Source organism: Erinaceus europaeus, chromosome 4 (genome assembly GCF_950295315.1).
Source record: "Erinaceus europaeus chromosome 4, mEriEur2.1, whole genome shotgun sequence".
NCBI classification, from domain to species: domain Eukaryota; kingdom Metazoa; phylum Chordata; class Mammalia; order Eulipotyphla; family Erinaceidae; genus Erinaceus; species Erinaceus europaeus.
Window position 1 is genome coordinate 21,217,983 of NC_080165.1, and position 20,299 is coordinate 21,238,281.

The following is a 20,299-nucleotide window of genomic DNA, read 5'->3' on the forward strand; positions in this document are numbered from 1 at the left end:
CTCTTCATCAAATAAATTAAAGATTAAAAAGAAAGAAAAAATGGTACTGTCATTAAATTATTATTTTTTTTTAATTAAAAAAAATATTTATTCCCTTTTGTTGCCCTTGTTGTTTTATTTATTGTTGTTGTTATTGATGTCGTTGTTGTTGGATAGGACAGAGAGAAATGGAGAGAGGAGGGGAAGACAGAGAGGGGTAGAGAAAGACAGACACCTGCAGACCTGCTTCACCACTTGCGAAGCGACTCCCCTGCAGGTGGGGAGCCAAGGGCTTGAACCGGGATCCTTATGCCGGTCCATGAGCTTTGTGCCACCTGCGCTTAATCCGCTGCACTGCCGCCTGACTCCCTAAATTATTAAATTCTAGCTAGAGATTGTCTGAAAGGCTCAGCCTGAGTTTTGCTTCTTTGTTAACAAGGCCAGGGAAACAGCATGATGGTTCTGCAAAAAGATTTTCATGCCTGGGGAGTCGGGTGATAGAACAGCTGGTTAAGACTTTCATGTCTGAATCCCCCTAGCACAAACATAAGCTAGAGCTGAGCAGTGCTTTGGAAAAAATAAGTATTTAAAAATAAGTAAATATGTGGAAAAATGAATAATAAAGCATATAAATAATCACATTTTGGATTAAAATAAACGACTATGAAGAGGCAACAGAAAACTCTGACATCTGTTCCTGTGAAAATAGAAAGGGGCAGGGGTAGAGAGCATAATAGCTATGCCAGGAGACTCTCAGGCCTGAGGCTCTGAAGTCCAGGTTCAATCCCCTGCACCACCAAAAGCCAGAGCTTTGCAGTGCTCTGTTATTTCTCTCTGTGTCTTTCTCTCTAAATCTGTCTCAAAAATTAAAATAAAATAAAATACTTAAAAGTATGGAAAAATATAAGTAACCCCTTCATCCCTTGTGTATTTTACCATAGTTGAGTCACCACAGGTGACATGATGGGTCCCTAGCAGAAGAGGGTAAAAAAAAAAAAAAAAAAAAAAAAAAAAGACTTTCATGTCTGAGGCTCTGAGGTACCAGGTTTAATTCCTAGTACCTCTATAAGCCAGAGCAGAGCAGTGCTCTAGTAAAAAAAATAATAATAAAAAAATAAAAACAAACAAGTATGTGTGTGTGTGTGTGTGTGTGTGTGTGTGTGTGTGATCATCAAACATTAGGGGGGTCATTAAAGATACGCCAACACCCACAGGCTACTTTCTTCTTGAAGATACTGAAGGGACACATTTTCTCACCGTGGTCTCTCCATGTTGGACTGCAGGCTCTAAGAGGTAGCCAGCGAGGAGAGGAGAATCAGTGTTTAGCTTTGGAACCAGGCAGGCCAGAGTCTCAGGCTGAGGACTGCCTTTATTTATTTGTTTGTTTGTTTATTTTTCCCTTATTGTTGCCCTTGTTGTTTTCTATTGTAGTTATTATTGTTGTTTATGTCATCGTTAGATAGGACAGAGAGAAATGGAGAGAGGAGGGGAAGACAGAGGGGGAGAGAAAGATAGACACCTGCAGACCTGCTTCAACTGCCTGTGAAGCGACTCCCCTGCAGGTGGGGAGCCAGAGGCTGGAACCAGGACCCTTACGCCGGTCCTTGCGCTTTGCACCCCATGTGCTTAACCTGCTGCGCTACCGCCGACTCCGGAGCTCTGCCTTTTATGTGCTGTGTGAATGTGGGTCACTTGCCACTCAAGCCCTTGGTCCCCACCGGCAGGGGGAAGCTTCATTAGTGGTGAAGCAGTGCTGCAGCTATCTGTCTCTCTCCCCTTTCTCAGTTTCTCTCTGTTCTATGAATGAGTGAATGAATGGAATTAAAAAGAACTTTGACCTTTCAAAGGTGAAGTCCCAAGATTGACCCAGGCACTGCACCAACTGGGGCCCCTGCTCTGGCTTCTTTCTCTTGCATCTCTATTATTTTTGCCCCCCCAGGGTTATTGCTGGGGCTCGGTGCCTGCACCATGAATCCACTGCTCCTGGAGGCCATTTTTTTCCCTTTTGTTGCCCTTGTTGTGGTGGTTATTATTATTGTTGTTGTTATTGATGTCATCATTGTTGGATAGGACAGAGAGAAATGGAGAGAGGAGGGGAAGACAGAGAGGGGGAGAGAAAGATAGACACCTGCAGACCTGCTTCACCACTTGTGAAGTGCCCCCCCCCCTGCAGGTGGGGAGCTGGGGGCTCAAACCGGGATCCTTCCACTGGTCCTTACGCTTTGCGCCATGTGCGCTTAACCTGCTGCGCTACCACCCGACCCTCCATATATTATTTTTATTGAACAGAGAGAGAGAGAGAATGAGAGAGAGAGGCCTACAGCACTGCTTCACTGCTTGTAAAGCTTCCCCTTGTAGGTGGGGACCCTGGGTTGAAACCCAGGTCCTTGCACATGGTAACATTTGTGCTAGACTGGCTGCGCCACCGTCTAGCCACCTTACCGAAGATTTTACAACAAAGGAGTGCCCAGAATGTCCTCCTCTTCACTCTGGGCAGGCAGACAGTGGCATACAGGGAGGGAGAGTGAGTCAGGGTCGCCGTTCTGTCTGGAGGTGTTGAGATGGGGACAAGTGGACAAGTTTCAAGACTGTTTGAGCTACGGTAACAGGACATGGAGAGGCAGAACACAGCTGTGCCTGGAGCCGGTGAGGGTGTGAATGAGAGTGTGTCGGGAGACTCTGGAGACGACAGGTGGCTGCTGGATCTGCCCGGTGCAGGAGCCAGACCTGGATGGGAGACAGGCTGGCGGCCATCAGGTCCTAGCACTCTGGGAAGTCTTGTTCAGGCATGAGCAGTGTCGAACGCACGCAGCGTTATGTAATCCATGCTGACAGGCGCCCCCAGCCCAGGGGGCTGTGTGGTTCCCTGCTGGGTCCCTAATCACATATGGATGCAAACTCACCCCTACAGGCCTGAGAAAGGTCTCACCTGGGACTGTCTTCATCTTCCTGGGAACAGGCAGAAATGGTCCTGGGTTCTAGGACAAAACTGACCCCCACCCTAAGTATGACCAAGTTGTCAGGTAGAATGCTTTGGGAAACTCTCTTAGGCTCCAGGTAACGTCTCTGTGCCCCTTGCTCTATTCTCAGTCAAGAACCCACCAGCTGGGCTGGGGTGGGGTTATCCTTAGAAATCACACTACTTGGGCTGGGTCCTGGCCAGGCTCTGTGGGGAGGAAGGGCTGAGAGTCTCATGCATGCCAAACATACCTCTTTTCACTGTGTTTCTTTTCTTAAAAACAAAAAAGATGCATATGTTTATCTTTATGAGTGTGCAGGAAAGACCAGAGTACTGCTCAGCTCTGACATGGTGGTGCTGGGACTGAACCTGGGGCCTCTGAGGTCTCAGGTGTGCAAGTCTCCTACCTTGCTACTGTGTATCTCCCCAGCCGCTCATGTCTCTCTGTTCTTATGTAGCTTTAACATTACTCCATCAATTTATAAATTCTGTTTATTTTTTTCATTTGTTATAGTTAAGATATACAGATCAGGCATAATTCTTATTTATTTATTTATTTTTACCAGAGCACTACTTCAGGCATGAAAGCCTTTTTGCATAGCCACCATGCTAACTCCTTGCCCTTAATTATTATTATTTTTAAATATTTATTTATTTAATTTTCCCTTTTGTTGCCCCTGTTGTTTTTTCTTATTGTTGTAGTTATTATTGTTGTTATTGATGCTGTCATTGTTGGATAGGACAGAGAGAAATGGAGAGAGGAAGGGAAGACAGAGGGGGGAGAGAAAGATAGACATCCTGCAGACCTGCTTCACCATTTGTGAAGCGACTCCCCTGCAGGTGGGGAGCTGGGGGCTTGAACCAGGATCCTAACGTCAATGGGTGTGCTTTGCGCCATGTGCGTTTAACCCGCTGCGCTACCACTCGACTCCCGCCCTTAATTATTTTAACACCTCTAGTAGACAGGTCCTGTTACCAGCCCAGTCTTGTTGCTCAGAAAACCAGTCTCAGAGAGGGGAAACCACTGGGCCGAGGTCACCTAGCCAGGAAGTGGAGGTGCCAGGATCAGGCCTGTTGTCTGCCTGGGGGCCACACAGACCCGCCAGACAGGAAATCAGAGCCAGAGACTGGCTGCTGCACTGGCAGGTGGGGGGGTCACACCAGAGGCCCAGGCTGAAAGCAGGGAGGAGTGCAGTGACATGCTGGGGGTACAGCTAGGGCCCCCTCGCTGGTGCTCAGGAGCTCTCTGTCCTCACTCTCTGGCAAGGTCCCCAGGGTGGCCAAGGTGCCAGGCCAGGCTGATGATCTGACACCTCCCACGACTGTGCTCTGATAAGAATCTGGCTCCCGGCAGGGGTGAAACAGTACCCAGGGCCCCTGCTGTCTTGGTGGGTGTGGCAGACACCCCAGACCCACTCCTCACCTGCCCGGCTCTCATTCATGGTGCTCTTCTTGGAGCCCAGGGAACTTGTGCCCACGGGGCTGTGGTCAGGCTGTGGTCAAGGCCCCCAGGCTCTGGGCACTGGTGTCCCCAGGGAGCTCAGGCCCCGCCTGCTGGGCTGCAGGGCTCTCAGGTGAGCTGCAGGGATCAGGTTCTGTGGTTTCATGTCCTGCATTGTTCTTGGCTGGGCCCTGGCTTATGAAACAGTAATGAGGGGCCCCGACTCCTGCAGCCAGCCCCTCTAAGGTTTCCGCTGCCTTGGGCACTGCCACCACCGCTGCTGGGACTGGGCCTGTGAGGGTGGCAGCATGGGGGCCTGAGCCGGAGCCCCCCGGGGACGAGGGTGCTGACAGCCGCCACTGTGAGAGCCCGCTGCCCAGGTAACCTGAGAGGAGACAGGGGACAGGGCTATGGCCACTGTCTCCCACCTCTGGGGAGGGCCACGCCACCCAGGAGGTGGGAGGAAGTAGGGGCCTTCCCAGGAGCGAGTAGCCGTTCCCTGCGCATGAGCCCAGCACCAGGCTTCACAGGTGTGGCCTCTCAGGTGGAGGGAGAGAAGCTGGCAGCCACCGCGCCCTGCTGCCCCCAGCCCCAGCCTTGGCCTTGTTTAGCAGGGCAGCTCACCCTTCTCATTTTGCGTCTCCCCTTCCCTTCAGTCATCTCCCTCCAGCTCTGGGCTCCTTGAATCCTCCTTCCTCACCCTCCCACTCCATGCTTGTCTTCTTGCTGCAGAGGGCACTTTGGGGTCTTTGGGTGCCTGCCACATATTCACACACACACACACACACACACACACACACACACACACACACACACACACACACACACCTGTGCCAGTGCACACACGAACAGACATACATGCACCTGTACACACAGACATGCAGCCAACAGGCTTGCTCTGCATACATACAGGCGGGCACACACACACTGCACACACACACACGCCTCTGGGCTCATATGCACCTGTATGTGTGCATGTACACTCCCTCTACCTCCACCAGCCCCCTGGCTTGGGTTCCCAGGGGCACTACCAGTCCGAGGAACAGCTCTCCTGAGATGTGTGAGATGCCAGGAGTAGAGCCCTAGAGACTCTGCTCCTTCTGGAGGGAGGAGGGGCCCGGGGAAGGGTGCCCCCACGTGGGCCAGGCACTGCCTCCTCTCTCCACCTCTGTCCCAGGAACCTGGCAGCCCTCTCAACACCGAGGTGCCATACTGCGACCTGCCCCGCCGCCCACCTGTCTCTGCAGACCCACCAGGGTCCTCCAGTGCCGCCTGCCAGTCCAACTTAGGCCTGGGCCTTGGGTCAGGACCCCAGAGGTGGGTAGAGCCCTGGGTTCTGGGGAGGGGCTCCCTGGGGAAGGTTGCATGACCCAGCCCTCGCTGCGTCCCTTAGTGATGACAGCCTCTGTGTTGGCCACCGGTAGTGGGGGGGGGGGCTCATGTGCTGGGTCTGGGGTCTCCAGGCACAGGCAGGTCATGGGCATGTTACCAGCTGGCTCGGCTTTGTTCTAGGGGCAGTGCAGCCAGACATCCAGCTGAGTAGGCTGGCCTGCTCACATGTCCTGGAGGCCTTTCTGAGGCTTAAAAGACTCAGCAGCCTTGGGTGGGGTGCAGCTCAGTGGTAGAGAGCAGACTCCGCATTGAGGATTCAGGCACCAAACACAAACACCATCTCAGCACTCACGAGGTGGTAGCTGTCACCCACCTACATGATGACACATGGTTTCAGGCTCTGGGATCCCCTCCACCCCAGGGCTGAAGTCCCCCCCTGGGGTCATGGATACGGAGCGTGGGGGGTTGGAGTGGGATGGCTGAGCAGCTAGAAACCTGGGGCCCAGCTCCTTCTTAGTGGGCTGTGGGAACTGAGGCAAATTAGTCATTCCTTTTGTGCCTCATTTCTCCTGTTTTGAGAGGAGGGATTGGATCAAATCTGCATTGCTTTGGGAACGTGAATGCTTCTCAGACAGACTTGACTTAGATAAAAGCCTAGCTCTGCAATCTGGGGGCTTGAACCGGGATCCTTATGCCAGTCCTTGCGCTTTGCACCACGTGCACTTAACCCACTCAGCTACCACCCAATTCCTCTCTTTTCCTTTCTTTCTTTCTTTCTTTCTTTCTTTCAGTCTTCCAGTCTGACCTCCAGCACACTGGAAAAAGTTCTGGTGCTGTGGCATCTTTCCCTCTGTCTGTCTGTCTCTCTCTCTCTCTCTCTTTTTTTACTTTTTACCATCTTTATTTATTGGATAGAGAAAGCCAGAAATCAAGAGGATAGGAGGAGATAGAGATAGAGAGAGAGAGAGACACCTACAGCACTGCTTCACCACTCACAAAACTTCCCCCCTGCAGGTAGGGACTGGGGGCTCAAACTCGAGTCCTTGTGCATTGTAATATATGCACTCAACCAGGTGTATCACCACCCGGCCCCTGTCTCTCTCTTTTTCTATCTGAAAAAGTTGACCTGGTGCATTGAAGCCCTGGCGATGACATAACAGAAAGGGGGAGGGAATCATACTCACTTAAAAGGGAGGTTACACTGGGTAACACTACCAACCCCCCTATCGAAACAGAAAGGCCCTACTTTGGGCTCCCTCTTTGCTCTGACCTGTGAATTCCTGGCCTCCCCAGGTGTGTGTACCTAGGTGGAATGTTAGATCTTGATTCCCATTGTGTGTGTGTGTGTGTGTGTGTGTGTGTGTGTGTGTGTGAAGGGGGGATGTTATGGTTTGTCTCTTTCCACAGGAGTCCTTCTGCCGGGCTCCCCACAGAGCGCCCTGCAGCTGTCCACAAGAGCCAGGACCCTGAGACAGCGCCTTATCTGGAGGGCCTGACTCCCACCCCATGGGACCGAGTCCAGGAGGCCTCCAGCTGCAGCCCCAGTTCCAGCCTTAACTGTGACGCCCCTGATGCTGCCAGCACCTCAGCCTCTGTGGTGAGCAGGGGCAGGATGTTGGAGAGAGCTAGTCACCCCTCCATGCCAGCCCTGGGCCTGCTCAAAACTCCAGACACTGCTTGAGTTCTCTTAGCTGGAAATGGGGCAGGGCTTTCTGGACATTTAGTCAGCACCTCGAGTCACCTGGATGGAACACCTGGTTAGGGCAGGGTCTGTAGGGCCAGCTTGGGAAGGCTGGGGACTGACTAAACAGATAGAGGAAGGAGTCTTCCTTCCTTCCTTGCTTCCTTTCTTTATTCCCTTTTGTTGCCCTTGTTGTTTTTTTATTGTTGTAGTTATTATTATAGTTATTACTGTTATTGTTATTGATGTTGTCGTTGTTAGATAGGACAGAGAAATGGAGAGAGGAGGGGAAGACAGAGGGAGAGAAAGATAGACACCTGCAGACCTGCTTCACCGCTTGTGAAGCGACTCCCCTGCAGGTGGGGAGCCGGGGGCTCGAACCGGGATCCTTATGCCAGTCCTTGCGCTTTGCACCACGTGCACTTAACCCACTGAGCTACCACCCAATTCCTCTCTTTTCCTTTCTTTCTTTTTTTCTTTCTTTCTTTCTTTCTTTCTTTCTTTCTTTCTTTCTTTCTTTCTTTCTCTCTCTCTCTCTCTCTGTCTTCTTCTTCCTTCCTCTTTCTCTTCTTTCTCTTTTTTCTTTTTTTTTGTACTTCCTTTCTGGGAAAGAGGATAGACAGAATCAGAGCATCCCTCTGGCAAATGCAATATCAAGGATTGAACTCTGGACCTCATGCTTGAGAGTCCAATGCTTTACCCAATGCACTACCTCCTGGGCCTTGGAAAGAGTTTGAATCAACAGGGAGTCCCAGATCATTTGTAGAATCAGGCTGCAAACTGTCAGGTTGCAGATGCAAGGATGCTGGGTGCTGTGTTTGCAGCAAGACTAGAACTTCCCTGACCCCTGTCTTGTTTCTCACTGCTGGGGCCACAGCCAGATATGGCACAGAGCTCCATGGCATCCTCACAGGGTGAGGCACAGGCTGAGAGCCTGGCAGGAGAAGTGAGAACACACAACTTTCTACAGCATTCACATCTCAAAGTTCTGGGTTGGGTCAGGAGAGGCAGGCTGTGTGAGGCTCCCAAGGGGGCAGTGAGAGGGAAGCAACTGGATTTTGAATAGAACAATCCAGACTGGTAGGTGGAGACGAGGAAGGCTCAAAGCCCCCACGCAGAGGTTGATTAACTTTTTTCATATTGATTTGTGATTTATAGGACTGTAAGTTAATAGGATTCACCATTCTTGCCACCAAAGGTCTGTGTTCCTACCCTCACCGCCCTATAGTGGAGCTGAAAATCTACCCTCCCCCTCCCTCCAGAGTTTCTTTTTACTTTGGTGTAATACTCCAAACTCAGTCACTTTCTGCTTTGCATTTCCTTTTCTGTTCTTTTTTCTCAACTTCTATTTATGAGTGGGATCATCCCATACTCATCTTTCTCTTTCTGACTTAATCTTACTTAACATAATTCCTTCTAGCTCCATCCAGTATGGGTTGGAGAAAGTGGATTTGTTATGCTTCATAGCTGAGTAGTATTCCATTGTGTATATAGATCACAACTTGCTCAGCCACTCATCTGTTGTTGGACACCTGAGTGTTTTCCAGGTTTTGGCTATTACAAATTGTGCTGCTATGAACATAGGTGTACACAGATACTTTTGGGTGGGTGTGCTTGACTCCTTAGGATATATCCCTAGGAAAAGAATTATTGGGTCATAAGGAAGGTTCATTTCTAGCCTTGTGAGGGTTCTCCAGACTGCTATTCCCACCAGCAGTGCAGGAAGAATACTTTGTCTACACAACCTCTCCAGCATTTGTTGTTGCTATTGTTTCTGATGTGTGACATTCTCACAGGAGTGAGGGCCTATCTCATTGTTGTCTTTATGTTATCTTTGATTTTTAAAAAATATTTATTTATGTATTCCCTTTTGTTACCCTAGTTGTTTTATTGTTGTAGTTATTATTGTTGTCGTTGTTGGATAGGGCAGAGAGAAATGGAGAGAGGAGGGGAAGACAGAGAGGGAGAGAGAAAGATAAACACCTGCAGACCTGCTTCACCGCCTGTGAAGCGAGCGACTCCCCTGCAGGTGGGGAGCCGGGGGCTCAAACCGGGATCCTTATGCCGGTCCTTGTGCTTTGCGCCATGTGCGCTTAACCCACTGTGCTACCGCCCAACTCCATATCTTTAATTTTTTTAATGTACCAGGGTCTCATGCGTGTGCTCTATCATTGAATAAACTCCCAAGTCCAACCATATATATATATATATATATATATATATATATATATATATATACACATATATATATATGTATATATATGTATATATACATATGATGTGAGAAGAAGGAGAGTGATCAGAGCTTTACTCAGCTCAGATAAGGATCAAACCTGCAACCTCTGGGGCATGAAGCATGAAACAGTCTTTTAACAGGCTGAGCACTCTCCCCAGCCCCTAGTCCAATTATTACTGTTATTATTATATATATCTTTTACCACAGCACTGCTCAGCTGTGGCTTATGGTGATGCTGGGGATTGAACGTAGGACCTTGGAGCTTCAGGCATGCAAGTCTTTTTGCATAACCACTATGTTGTCTCCTCAGCCCAATTTTTAAATAATTTTTTTATATTTATTTCCCCTTTTGTTGCCCTTGATATTTTTATTATTGTAGTAGTAATTATTGTTGTTACAGATGTCGTCGTTGCATAGGACAGAGAAGTGGAGAGAGGAGGGGAAGACAGAGAGGAGGAGAGATAGATAGACACCTGCAGACCTGCTTCACCATCCCCTGCCTGTGGGGAGCTGGAGGCTCGAACCAGGATCCTTAAGCCAGTCCTTGCGCTTGCCGCCATGTGCGCTTAACCCATTGCGTTACAGTCCGACTCCCAGCCAATTGTTTTTTTAAAGATTTATTTATTCACCAGAGAGAGAGAGAGGGAGAGGGAGAGAGAGAGAGAAAGAGAGGGAGAGGGAGAGAGAAAGAGGAGAACCAGAGCTTTACTCTGGAATTCGTGATGTTGTGTGGTACCAGGCAAGGCACACCCTCAACCACAGAGCTGTCTCACTGGCCTCAAGGGAGAGGTTTTATGGCCCAGATTTGCAGTAAGAAGACTGAAACTCAGTGAAGCAAAGGCATCACATTGAATGTGATGGGGCTAACTGAACCCACTTCATTTCAGATGCTGGGGTATCTCTGGGGGGGCTACTATGCCAAGGCCCTCCTACCATATAGAACCCAGTTGCCCTGGATTCGGGTCCCCTCCTGGATTAACCGTCTCCTAGCCATGTGACTTTGGACAAGTCCTTAGTGCCACAGCTGTGCCCAATCCTCAGGGCTGGTATGGGACCGGTGCGTGACTCCTGCAGGGCCGGGCAGCACTGAGGGTACAGCAGGTGCCCTTCCAGTTCCAGTGCTCTCCCTTTCCTCCTCCTGCCCCATCCCATGCAAGGAGCAGGTGCCTGGGGCTCTCTTCTCCAAGCACACTTTCTCCTTCCCTCTCTGGCAGGACTGGGTCAAGAGGCAGGTGGAGACCCACAGCTGTGACGAGCTCACCGTGATGATCCCACGGAAGGCCCAGGAGGGACCCAGAGCTGACAGTGCCCGCAGAACCCCGGCTGTCCCTGTCACCTGCAGGTCTCCTGCAGGTGGAGACACCACAGGCCAGAGAAAGGAGGGTGAGTTCTGTGAAGCAAGACAAAATGTGCCCTTTAATTGTGTCATTCTGAAACTCTAAGATGAGTGTGACCTAGTGTCTGGCATGGGACCCAGATAGTCATCTCCCTGGCCCCAGGGCCCCTGAGTGTGACTTACTCTGGTGGCTCAAGTCTCGTGTGTGTGTGTGTGTGTGTGTGTGTGTGTGTGTGTGTGTGTGTGTGTGTGTGTGTGTCTGAGAAAGGACATCACGGCCTCCTGTATGCATTACTCAGCTGAGCTGCTTCCCTGGCCCAATTTTCATTCTGTATTTTTCGAGAGAGGGACAGACACTGCTCCATCATGCATGGAGCTCCCTTGGTGCTGCCCATGGTGCTCCCATGAGGCTCTGGTACTCAAACCCAAAGCCTCAGGTGTGGTAAGACATGCACCCTACCTGCTTAGCCACCCCCCCAGTCCCTCAATTCGTCATCACCACCACCATCACCGTCTTGGTGTCACATACTTCTGGGTGGCCATGAGATATGCGTTAAATCTGTCATCACACAGTTAGTGGATTAGGAGCTTCTGGTAGCAAGTGATAGAAGCTGGTTGAACATGAAGAGTAACTCACATAAGTCAAAAGTCTAAAAGGACGTGACTTCAGGTGGGGCTGGATGCAGGCGCTCGCTCATACAGCGTCAGACACCTGCGCTCTGCTCTGCTTTCTTCTGTTTGGCTTCATTCTCAGGCAGACCCTTCCATGATAGTAGCCTGTTGCTATGCCTGCCTGCTTATCAGCTCCCACAGAAAGAGGGTCCGGTTTTCTCAATAGTTGTAGCTGAGGTCCTGGGTGGGATGCTCACTGAGCCCCAGTATGAGTCATGAAGGGGTGACCAGAGGTGGGGTCAGCCCCCTGTGCAAACCAGACCTGAGAGTAGGGGGCAGAAAATTTCCAAAGGGGGTCATGATGCTCCTCCCAGGGCCAGGCAAAGCTGACTGGTGACCCCAGTTAGCGTCGGTGTTTGAGCTCAGGGTGCTGGGCTCCGGTCATTTCTGCATGGTGTTGCTTCTGGTCCTTTCACTTGGTAATGTGTGTGCTGGACCAGGTGTGCCACTGCCCGGCACCCCCTGTCTCATTTCTTTAGCCACATGTGACTGTCCAGGTGAGACATGGACAAACCTGAATTAGAGCCGTGGCTCTGAGACATGGAGGGAACCTGTGAGCTAAGGGACTAGAAGATAAACTTATCGGACCAGGAACAACAGCTTCTGGCACCGGTGTTTGTGTGGGTGGCAGTTCCTTTCATGAATGGCAGAGGCCTGAGAGCCCTGGGTAAAGGTGGAGAGCCTGGGGGTGCTCAGCACAGGGTCAGGGCTGGGCACGGAGAGGGCCTCCTGCTCACCCAGGACTCGGGAAGCCAGGAATAACAGATGCCTCTCAGTGGCAATAGCAGTGCCCTATTTCTCTGGATGTGCCAGCCATGGGGACACAAAAGTGTCTTGCTCAGAGTGTCTGGCTTTAGCAGAAAAATTCCATAACATGTTCTGGGTTTCATGTCCCCCTGCCCCTCACTGGCCAGTCTTCACTCTCTTTGGCTGATATCCTCCTCTGTCTACCCTTCAATGCCAGATGCAGAGGGGCTTCACACAGGTAGGGCCTTGGACTTGATCCCCAGCATAGCTCACCCCCATATATATATATATATATATATATATATAAGAGATTCCACAGCCCAATTCCCTCCTCTGTTCTCTCCCGGCACACTCAGACACTTGGCTTTCAGTTGAGCTGGGAAAGTCCTCATCTCTGACCTTGCTTCACCGTTGCACTCTAGTTCACTCCTTTAGGTATGTGCTAACATGTCTGACTCGGCATAGCACTCACTCTGTTTCACTGGTTGGCTGAGCTTGTGCTAACCACCTGCAGAGCAGCAGGTTCCGTGCTGGTGCCGAAGGAAAGAATGGACAAGACAGACAGGGCCCTCTTGGTTCCGCAACTGGCAGTCCAAGCAGAAGATGAACAAAAAGCTTGACTCTGGGTACGAGTCCCAGAGCCACACGGGGCAGCATCAGAATAGTTCCAGTGTATGAAAGACTGTAATGTGGTATCTCTTTTCTCTCTCTGCCTATCTCTTTATCACCCCCACAAAAGTAAAGGAATGAAAAATTCAGGGGGGTCGGGTGGTAGCACAGCAGGTTAAGCGCACATGGTGCAAAGTGCAAGGACTGGTGTAAGGATCCCGGTTTGAGCCCCCAGGTCCCCACCTGCAGGAGAGTTGTTTCACAGGTGGTTAAGCAGGTCTGCAGGTATCTATCCTTCTATCCCCCTCTCTGTCTTCCCCTCCTCTCTCCATTTCTCTCTGTCCTATCCAACAACAATGACATCAATGATAAGAATAATAATGACCACAACAATGATAAAACAACAAGGGCAACAAAAGGGGGAACAATAGCCTCCAGGAACAGTGGATTTGTAGTGTAGGCACTGAGCCCCAGCAATAACCCTGGAGGCAAAACCAAAAAAAATTAATAATGAAAAACCCAGTACCAGAAAAGTGAGGGGTCACTCCCCAGCACTGAAAAAAGAAAGAAGGAAGGAAAGAGAAAAGAAAGGTTAGGAAATTTTGGCCAAAAGTGGGATGTGATGAATTGGTTTTTGAGGAATCAAGACAGTTGACTTCAGGAGCAAGTGACCAGTGATCCTGGTTGGAACAGCGGAAGATAGGCAGGGATACTCGTTGCAGGTAGATGGGTGGAGAGAGGCTATGGGCATGCCCATGGATGACAGACTACAGTCTGTGTATTTTGTATGTTGGGCTAGCCACTTGAGAGAGAGAGAGAGAGAGATTGGGGTATGACCCAGGAACCAAGCTTGTGGTGGCAAAGCAATTCAAATCTTTATTCATCCAAACACCCCAGAGTTGGGCGGTAGCACACCTGGTTAAGCCATGTGGCACAAACCTCAATGGCTGGCGTCAGCTTCCCAGTCTGCATGCACGCGCTTCTCCAGGTCAGAACACGGAAGAGCCAAATTGGAAATGGAAATGGCTTGACAATACCATACATGGTTAGGAAAGGGGTGGAGAAAGGTGAAAAAGGTAGGGACTTCCTTAGCAACTGTTGCTAGGGGTTTAACTGGTAGGATTAATAATACCTTGCATCTTGAGGGTAGAAAAAGAATATATTAAATGAGCAGAATGGGTGGGGGAATAGGGTGGAGGCCTTAAGTCATTTGTTAGATAAAGCAGAAGATTGATATGTAGATAATTGAAGGACAGGCCATAGTATCAAGGAATGCAGGGTGGAGCTGGCTTAATGTTTTAAGGAATTCTGGGCTCCTGGAGGCAGAAAAATGCAGCGTGCTTTGTGAGGCAGGGAGTCTGATAAGATGAGGCAAACCTTTGGGGTCCTCCTGTCCCCCTTGCTCCACCTCTAGGTAGAGAGACTGACAGGATAGACGCATCCCTCAGGTCAAACCCTGCCAGGCTCTACCACATCCTCACAATTTCCCTACATTTTATAGTCTTTTCTGTCGTCATCAGGCCGATGGCTCACACATCTGTCACCCACAGTCCCCTTTCCTCACCTTTTATAACCACCCAGCAGCAGTTCTGGGTGGTTATAAAAGTACACTCCAAAATACACTCCAAATCTACCCCTTTATTTTGAGGGGTTTTTTTTTGTTTGTTTGTTTGTTTGAGTTTTTTTTTCCTCTAAGGTTATTGCTAGGGCTCAGTGCCTACACTACAAATTCACTGCTCCTGGAGGTTATTTTTCCCATTTTGTTGTCCTTGTTGTTGCTCTTGTTGTAGTTGTTATTATTATTGTTGTCATAGCTGTATTGCTGTTGTTGTTGTTGGATAGGACAGAGAGAAATTAAGAGAAGAGGCGAAGACAGAGAGGGGGAGAGACGGAAGACAGACAGACGCCTGCACACCTGCTTCACTGCCTGTGAAGCGACTCCCTGCAGGTGGGGAGCCGGGGGCTCCAACTGGGAACCTGGTGGCAGCCCTTGCACTTTGTGCTACCACCCAGCACCTGGGGGTTTTGTTTTGATGCTGGGGAGCAAACCCTGGGCCTCATACGTGCAAAGCATTCACTCTGCCACAAAGCTGCATCTGTCTCCTGGCCCTCTCTACTTCACAGTTCCCTGGCTGAGCCAGGGAATGTTGGGAGTATTGTCTAACCCCCTCCTCCCAATTCTGCCTGACCCCCTTCAGGGTCTCCCTTGCCCCTCTCCCAGTAGCTGGAAAGAACTTTCAAAAAGAGGAACGGGATGTGTCACCCCAGCCCGCCCACCACTCTGCTGTAGCAGGCCCTACAGGAGTGCGTCTGAGAGAAGCAGTAACACGGGACAAACACCTGCCCAGGCCAATGCCACAAACAAGCCAGGTTTTGTACTACTAATACCTCCTTTCTTGCTCTGAACCCCAGGGGCAGTGGTTGGGGTGGGGGTGGGGGGTGACCTACTTAATCAAAGGCAGTCACAACTGTCCACCTGGTGGCAGGTTCCCACATTGCAGGGAGGGGAGTTGCAGTACCTCTCCCCAGTGTGCAGGGGACACTCCATGGGGCAGACTGCGCCCAGCCCAGCCTTAGATCCTCTGCAGAGCTTGCCATGTGTGCCATGAAAGGACCTCAGGAGTGAGGTCAGACCCTAGATAGACCAGCCTCAGAGGTTGCCTGAGATGGTGGGGGAGGGAAACAGCTTGGCTGGGGCACTGACCAGCTGCAGTCACTGGGCAGGTCAGTGCCACCTCTGCCAGTTCCTGTGCTTGGATGGCAGGAGGACTCCAGGACCATTTCTGGAGGATGGCCTCATAATAGGATCTCTCCCTACAGTGCTCAGTGCTTTCCTATGCTGAGAGCTACAATGGTAAACAAGAAGGCAAGACCCCTCCCAAGTGGAGCTGTGAAAAATCACTGGATTTTATTCCAGAGGCAGTTAGGATCCCCTTCCTTGGGAGTCAGGCAGTAGTGCAGTGGGTTAAGTGCACATTGGCGCAAAGTGCATGGACTGGAATAAGAAGCCCCTTCCTTTATTTTATTTTATCTATTTTTTATTTGTAGAACAGTTGTAAAGGTTGTACAAGTTGCAAAGATGATAGGCCCCTTACCTGGCTTTCCCTGGCTATGGACCCCATGCACACACATGTGGGGCTACACTGGGGGTGGAGTGTAGACAGGTGGGAGAAGCAGGTGGATTTGGAACACTGTGAGCACAGTTCATCAGGTAACAATATCACACACACAAACTTTTTTTGTATTATCTTTATTTATTGGATAGAGACAGCCAGATACTGAGAGGAAAGGGGGTGATAGAGAGGGTGAGAGACAGAGAGACGCCTGCAACACTGCTTCACTCACAAAGCTTTCTACTTGCAGGCGGGGACTAGGGGCTTGAGCCTGGGTTCTTGTGCATTGTAATATGTGCTGCACCAACATCCGACCCCTCCCCCCTTTTATTTTAAATCAAAGCACAACTCAGCTCAGTCAGAGAGTGGTAGAGAAGGTCAAACCTGGGTCCTCTCACATGCAAGGCCCGTGCACTACTGCCAGGCTATCTCCCAGGCCAGCGTCACACATTTAAAGTGCTGCTATGCTCTGGGTTACAGGCTCCTGGCAAGGTGTTGGAATTTGAACTTCAATGACACCAGCACATAGAGGTGAGAGCAGAGGTCCGGGCAGTGGCACACCAGGTTAAGTGCACATAGTATTAAGTGCAAGAACCAGAGCAAGGATCCCAGTTCGAGCTCCTGGCTCCCCACCTGCAGGGGTGTCGCTTCACAAGCAGTGAAGCAGGTCTGCAGGTGTTTATCTTTCTCTCCTCCTCTCTAGTTTCTCTTCCTCTCTCAGTTTCTCTCTGTCCTACCCCCCCCCATGGCTGCAAGCAGTGGATTCATAGTGTAGTCACCAAGCCCCAGTGATAACCCTGGAGACAAAGAGAGAGAGAGAGAGAGAGAGAGAGAGAGAGAGAGAGAGAGAGAGGTGAGAGCAGGCAGAGGCTTCAGAGGAGAAAGACGAGTCTTAAGCTTGACCTTTATTATTTATTGATTTAGAGAGCAAGAAAATGGTCAGAGCACAACTCTGTTTTGGCATATCCAGTGCTGGGGAATGAACTTGGGGCCCCACACACGTAAATCATGAACTCCTTCACTGGCTACAAGCAAGACATTTTTAAAAAAAATAATGATGGACAAAACCACAGGATAAGAGGGGTACAATTTTACACAAGTCCCACCACCACAGTTCTACATCCCATCCCCTTCATTGGAAGCTTTCCTATTCTTTTCTTTTCTTTCTTTCCTTTTTTTTTTTTTGCCTCCAGGGTCATTGCTGGGGCTTGGTGCCTGCACTATGAATCCACTGCTCCTGGAGGCCATTTTGTTGCCCTTGCTGTTATTGTTGCCATTGATGTTGTTGTTGTTGGACAAGACATAGAAATGGAGAGAGGAGGGGAAGACAGAGGGGGGAGAGAAAGACAGACAGCTGCAGACCTGCTTCACCACTTGTGAAGCAACTCCCCTACAGGTGGGGAGCCGGGGGCTCAAACTGGGATCCTTAAGCCAGTCCTTGCGCTTTGCACCATATGCGCTTAATCTGTTGCACTACCACCCGACCCCTGCTTTCCTATTCTTTATGTCTCTGGGAGCATGGACCCAGGATCATTATAGGGTGTTGAAGGTGGAAGGTCTGGCTTCTGTAATTGCTTCTCTGCTGGACATGGCCATTGACAGCTCGATCCAAAGTAAGACTTTTTAGTGAACACATCCATGGCTTCTTCAAGGTGAGGCTGCAAAACCCTTCACTTCTCTCCTGAAGCCCCTGCCCAGAGCCAGGCACATGGCTGATGGTCACACAAGTTCAGTGACCCCTGCTTAGGGGCTGGTATTAGGATGGGGTCACTGCTTAGGGTTATGACATGAATCTCTTAGATCAGCACTTTTTTTAAAAAAAATATTTTATTTATTTATTAATGAGAAACATAGGAGGAGAGAGAAAGAACCAGGCATCACCCTGGTACATGTGCTGCCAGGGATTGAACTCAGGACCGATGCACCACCACCCGGACCACAGATCAGTACTTCTTAAGCTGTAATGTGTGTGCAGATCACCTAGTAATCATATTAAAATATAGATTATCAGCCAATCAACTTTTGGAAAAAAATTAAAAAGCCTGCTGGGACTTTGACAGGAATGACTTTTAGTTAATACATCAGTCTGAGGGGCCAAGTGGTGGAGGCACCCAGTTGAACACACACATCAGTGTGTGTCAGGACCTGGGTTTGAGCCCCCCATCCCCTACCCTGCTTTGCACCAGCAGCCAATAAAACAATAGCAATAAAAACAAAAACAAAACAAAATGGAAGCCAGGTGGTGGTGCACCCAGTTAAGTGCACACATTACCCTGTGCATTGAACCTCCACTCCCCTCCTGCAGGGGTGGTGCTTCATGAATGATGAAGTAGGTTTGCAAGTGTCTCTCATTCTCTCTCCCTATCCCCTCTCAATTTCTGTTTGTCCTCTCTAATAAAAGGTGTAAAAATGAGGGGCCGGGCGGTAGCACAGCGGGTTGACTGCACATGGCGCAAAGCACAAGGATGGGCGAAGGACCCCAGTTAGAGCCCTCTGCTCCCCACCTGCAGGGGAGTCGCTTCACAGGCGGTGAAGCAGGTCTGCAGTTGTCTGTCTTTCTCTCCCCCTCTCTGTCTTCCCCTCCTCTTTCCATTTTTCTCTGTCCTACCTAACAACAATGACATCAATAACAACAACAACAATGATAAACAACAAGGGTAACAAAAGGGGAAAAAATTAGCCTCCAGGAGCAGTGGAATTGTAGTGCAGGCACCAAGTCCCAGCAATAACCCTGGAGGAAAAAAAAAAGATGGAAAAAAGAAACACACACACACAAAACAACAACAACAACAACAACAACAGATCAGTCTAGGGAAAATTGCCGTCTCGAGAACATTGAGCCTTTCAATTCGTGAACATAGGTTACTTCACCATTTATTTAGGTCTTCAATTTATTTCATCTTTGTGTGCAAGTATTTGTGCCAGAGAACTGTTTGACTATTTATTTTATTTACTTCACAAGAGAGAGAAGTCCGAGCACTACTCTGGCATATGTATTGCTGGGGATCAAACTTAGGACTTTATACATGCAAATCTTATACTCTGTTGAGCCATGTCCCCAGGCCACCATATTTCGTTTCTCTTCTCTTCTCTCCTTTACTTTTCCTCTTTCTCTCTCTCTTTCCTTCTTTCTTTCTCCCTTCCTACATTTCTTTCTCCTTTCTTTCTTTCTTCCTTTCTTTCTTTCTTTCTTTCTTTCTTCCTTTCATTCTTTGTCACCAGGGTTACCACAGAGCTTAGTGCCTGCATGATAAACCCTGGCAGCCATTTTTACCTTCTCTCTCTCTATTTAGTAGGACAGAGAGAAATAAAGAGGGGGAGATAGAAAGTGAGAGGGATAAAAAGACACCTGCAGTACTTGCTTCACCACTCTTGAAGCTTCTCCACTACAAACAGGGAGTGAGGAGCTTGAACCCAGGTCCTTGTTCATGGTAACATGTGCACTTAACTAGCTGCAACACTACCTGCCCCCCCCCATCATCTTTTCTCTTTTTTTTTTTTTTTTAAAAAAAGGTAAAACAAACAACAGTGGATTCTGATGTAGCATGCCAGGGTGGGTCCTGGAATTCTGCATTTTTAACGAACTCCCAGGTAGTCTCCACTACGCTATTTTACAAAAGCCTATCCCATTCCTGCACCCACCCCATCCTCACCACAGCCCCAAGAGGTGCCTCTAGGTAGGAGCTTTCTGAAGCCATGACACAGGGAAGAGATTTGTTTTTTGCCTCCAGAGTTATCATTGGGGCTCAGTGCTGGCACTAAGAACGAATCCACTGCTCCTAGAGGCTATTTTTTCCCTTTTTGCTGCCTTTGTTTATCATTGTTGTTATTGTTATTGTTGTCATTGTTGTTGGATAGGACAGAGAGAAATTGAGAGAGAAGAGGAAGACAGAGGGGGAGAGAAAGACACCTGCAGACCTGCTTCACTGCTTATAAGGTGACCCCCCCCCCTGCAGGGCCCCTAGGGAAGCGATTCTTTAGAAGAGATCTGGAACTTTCTTGAAATCCAATTGGAGGAGTAGGCAGGAATGGAAAGTTGTTAGGGGCTATTGTCACATCTGCTCTCTGTGAGTTTGCTTCTTCTCTGACTTGTTTGTGAACTCCCAGGCGATGTGACCCTCTATCTCTGGGTCCCACCCTCCACTGACTAAGTCAGTCTGGGTGTCAATGTCAAGTTCTCAACCTCAGTGGAGA

At 49.5% G+C, this 20,299-nt stretch overlaps 1 protein-coding gene across 1 annotated transcript in view; it reads left to right on the forward strand.

The window, feature by feature from the left end:
• The window catches only part of TRIOBP (TRIO and F-actin binding protein), an 83,704-nt gene that overhangs the window by 1,560 nt on the left and 61,845 nt on the right, over window positions 1-20,299 (forward strand). The window contains exons 2-4 of the mRNA XM_060188954.1: window positions 5,557-5,696; window positions 7,119-7,308; window positions 10,843-11,011. Coding sequence (XP_060044937.1) covers window positions 5,557-5,696; window positions 7,119-7,308; window positions 10,843-11,011 — 499 coding nt within the window. The remainder of the gene's footprint in view (window positions 1-5,556; window positions 5,697-7,118; window positions 7,309-10,842; window positions 11,012-20,299) is intronic.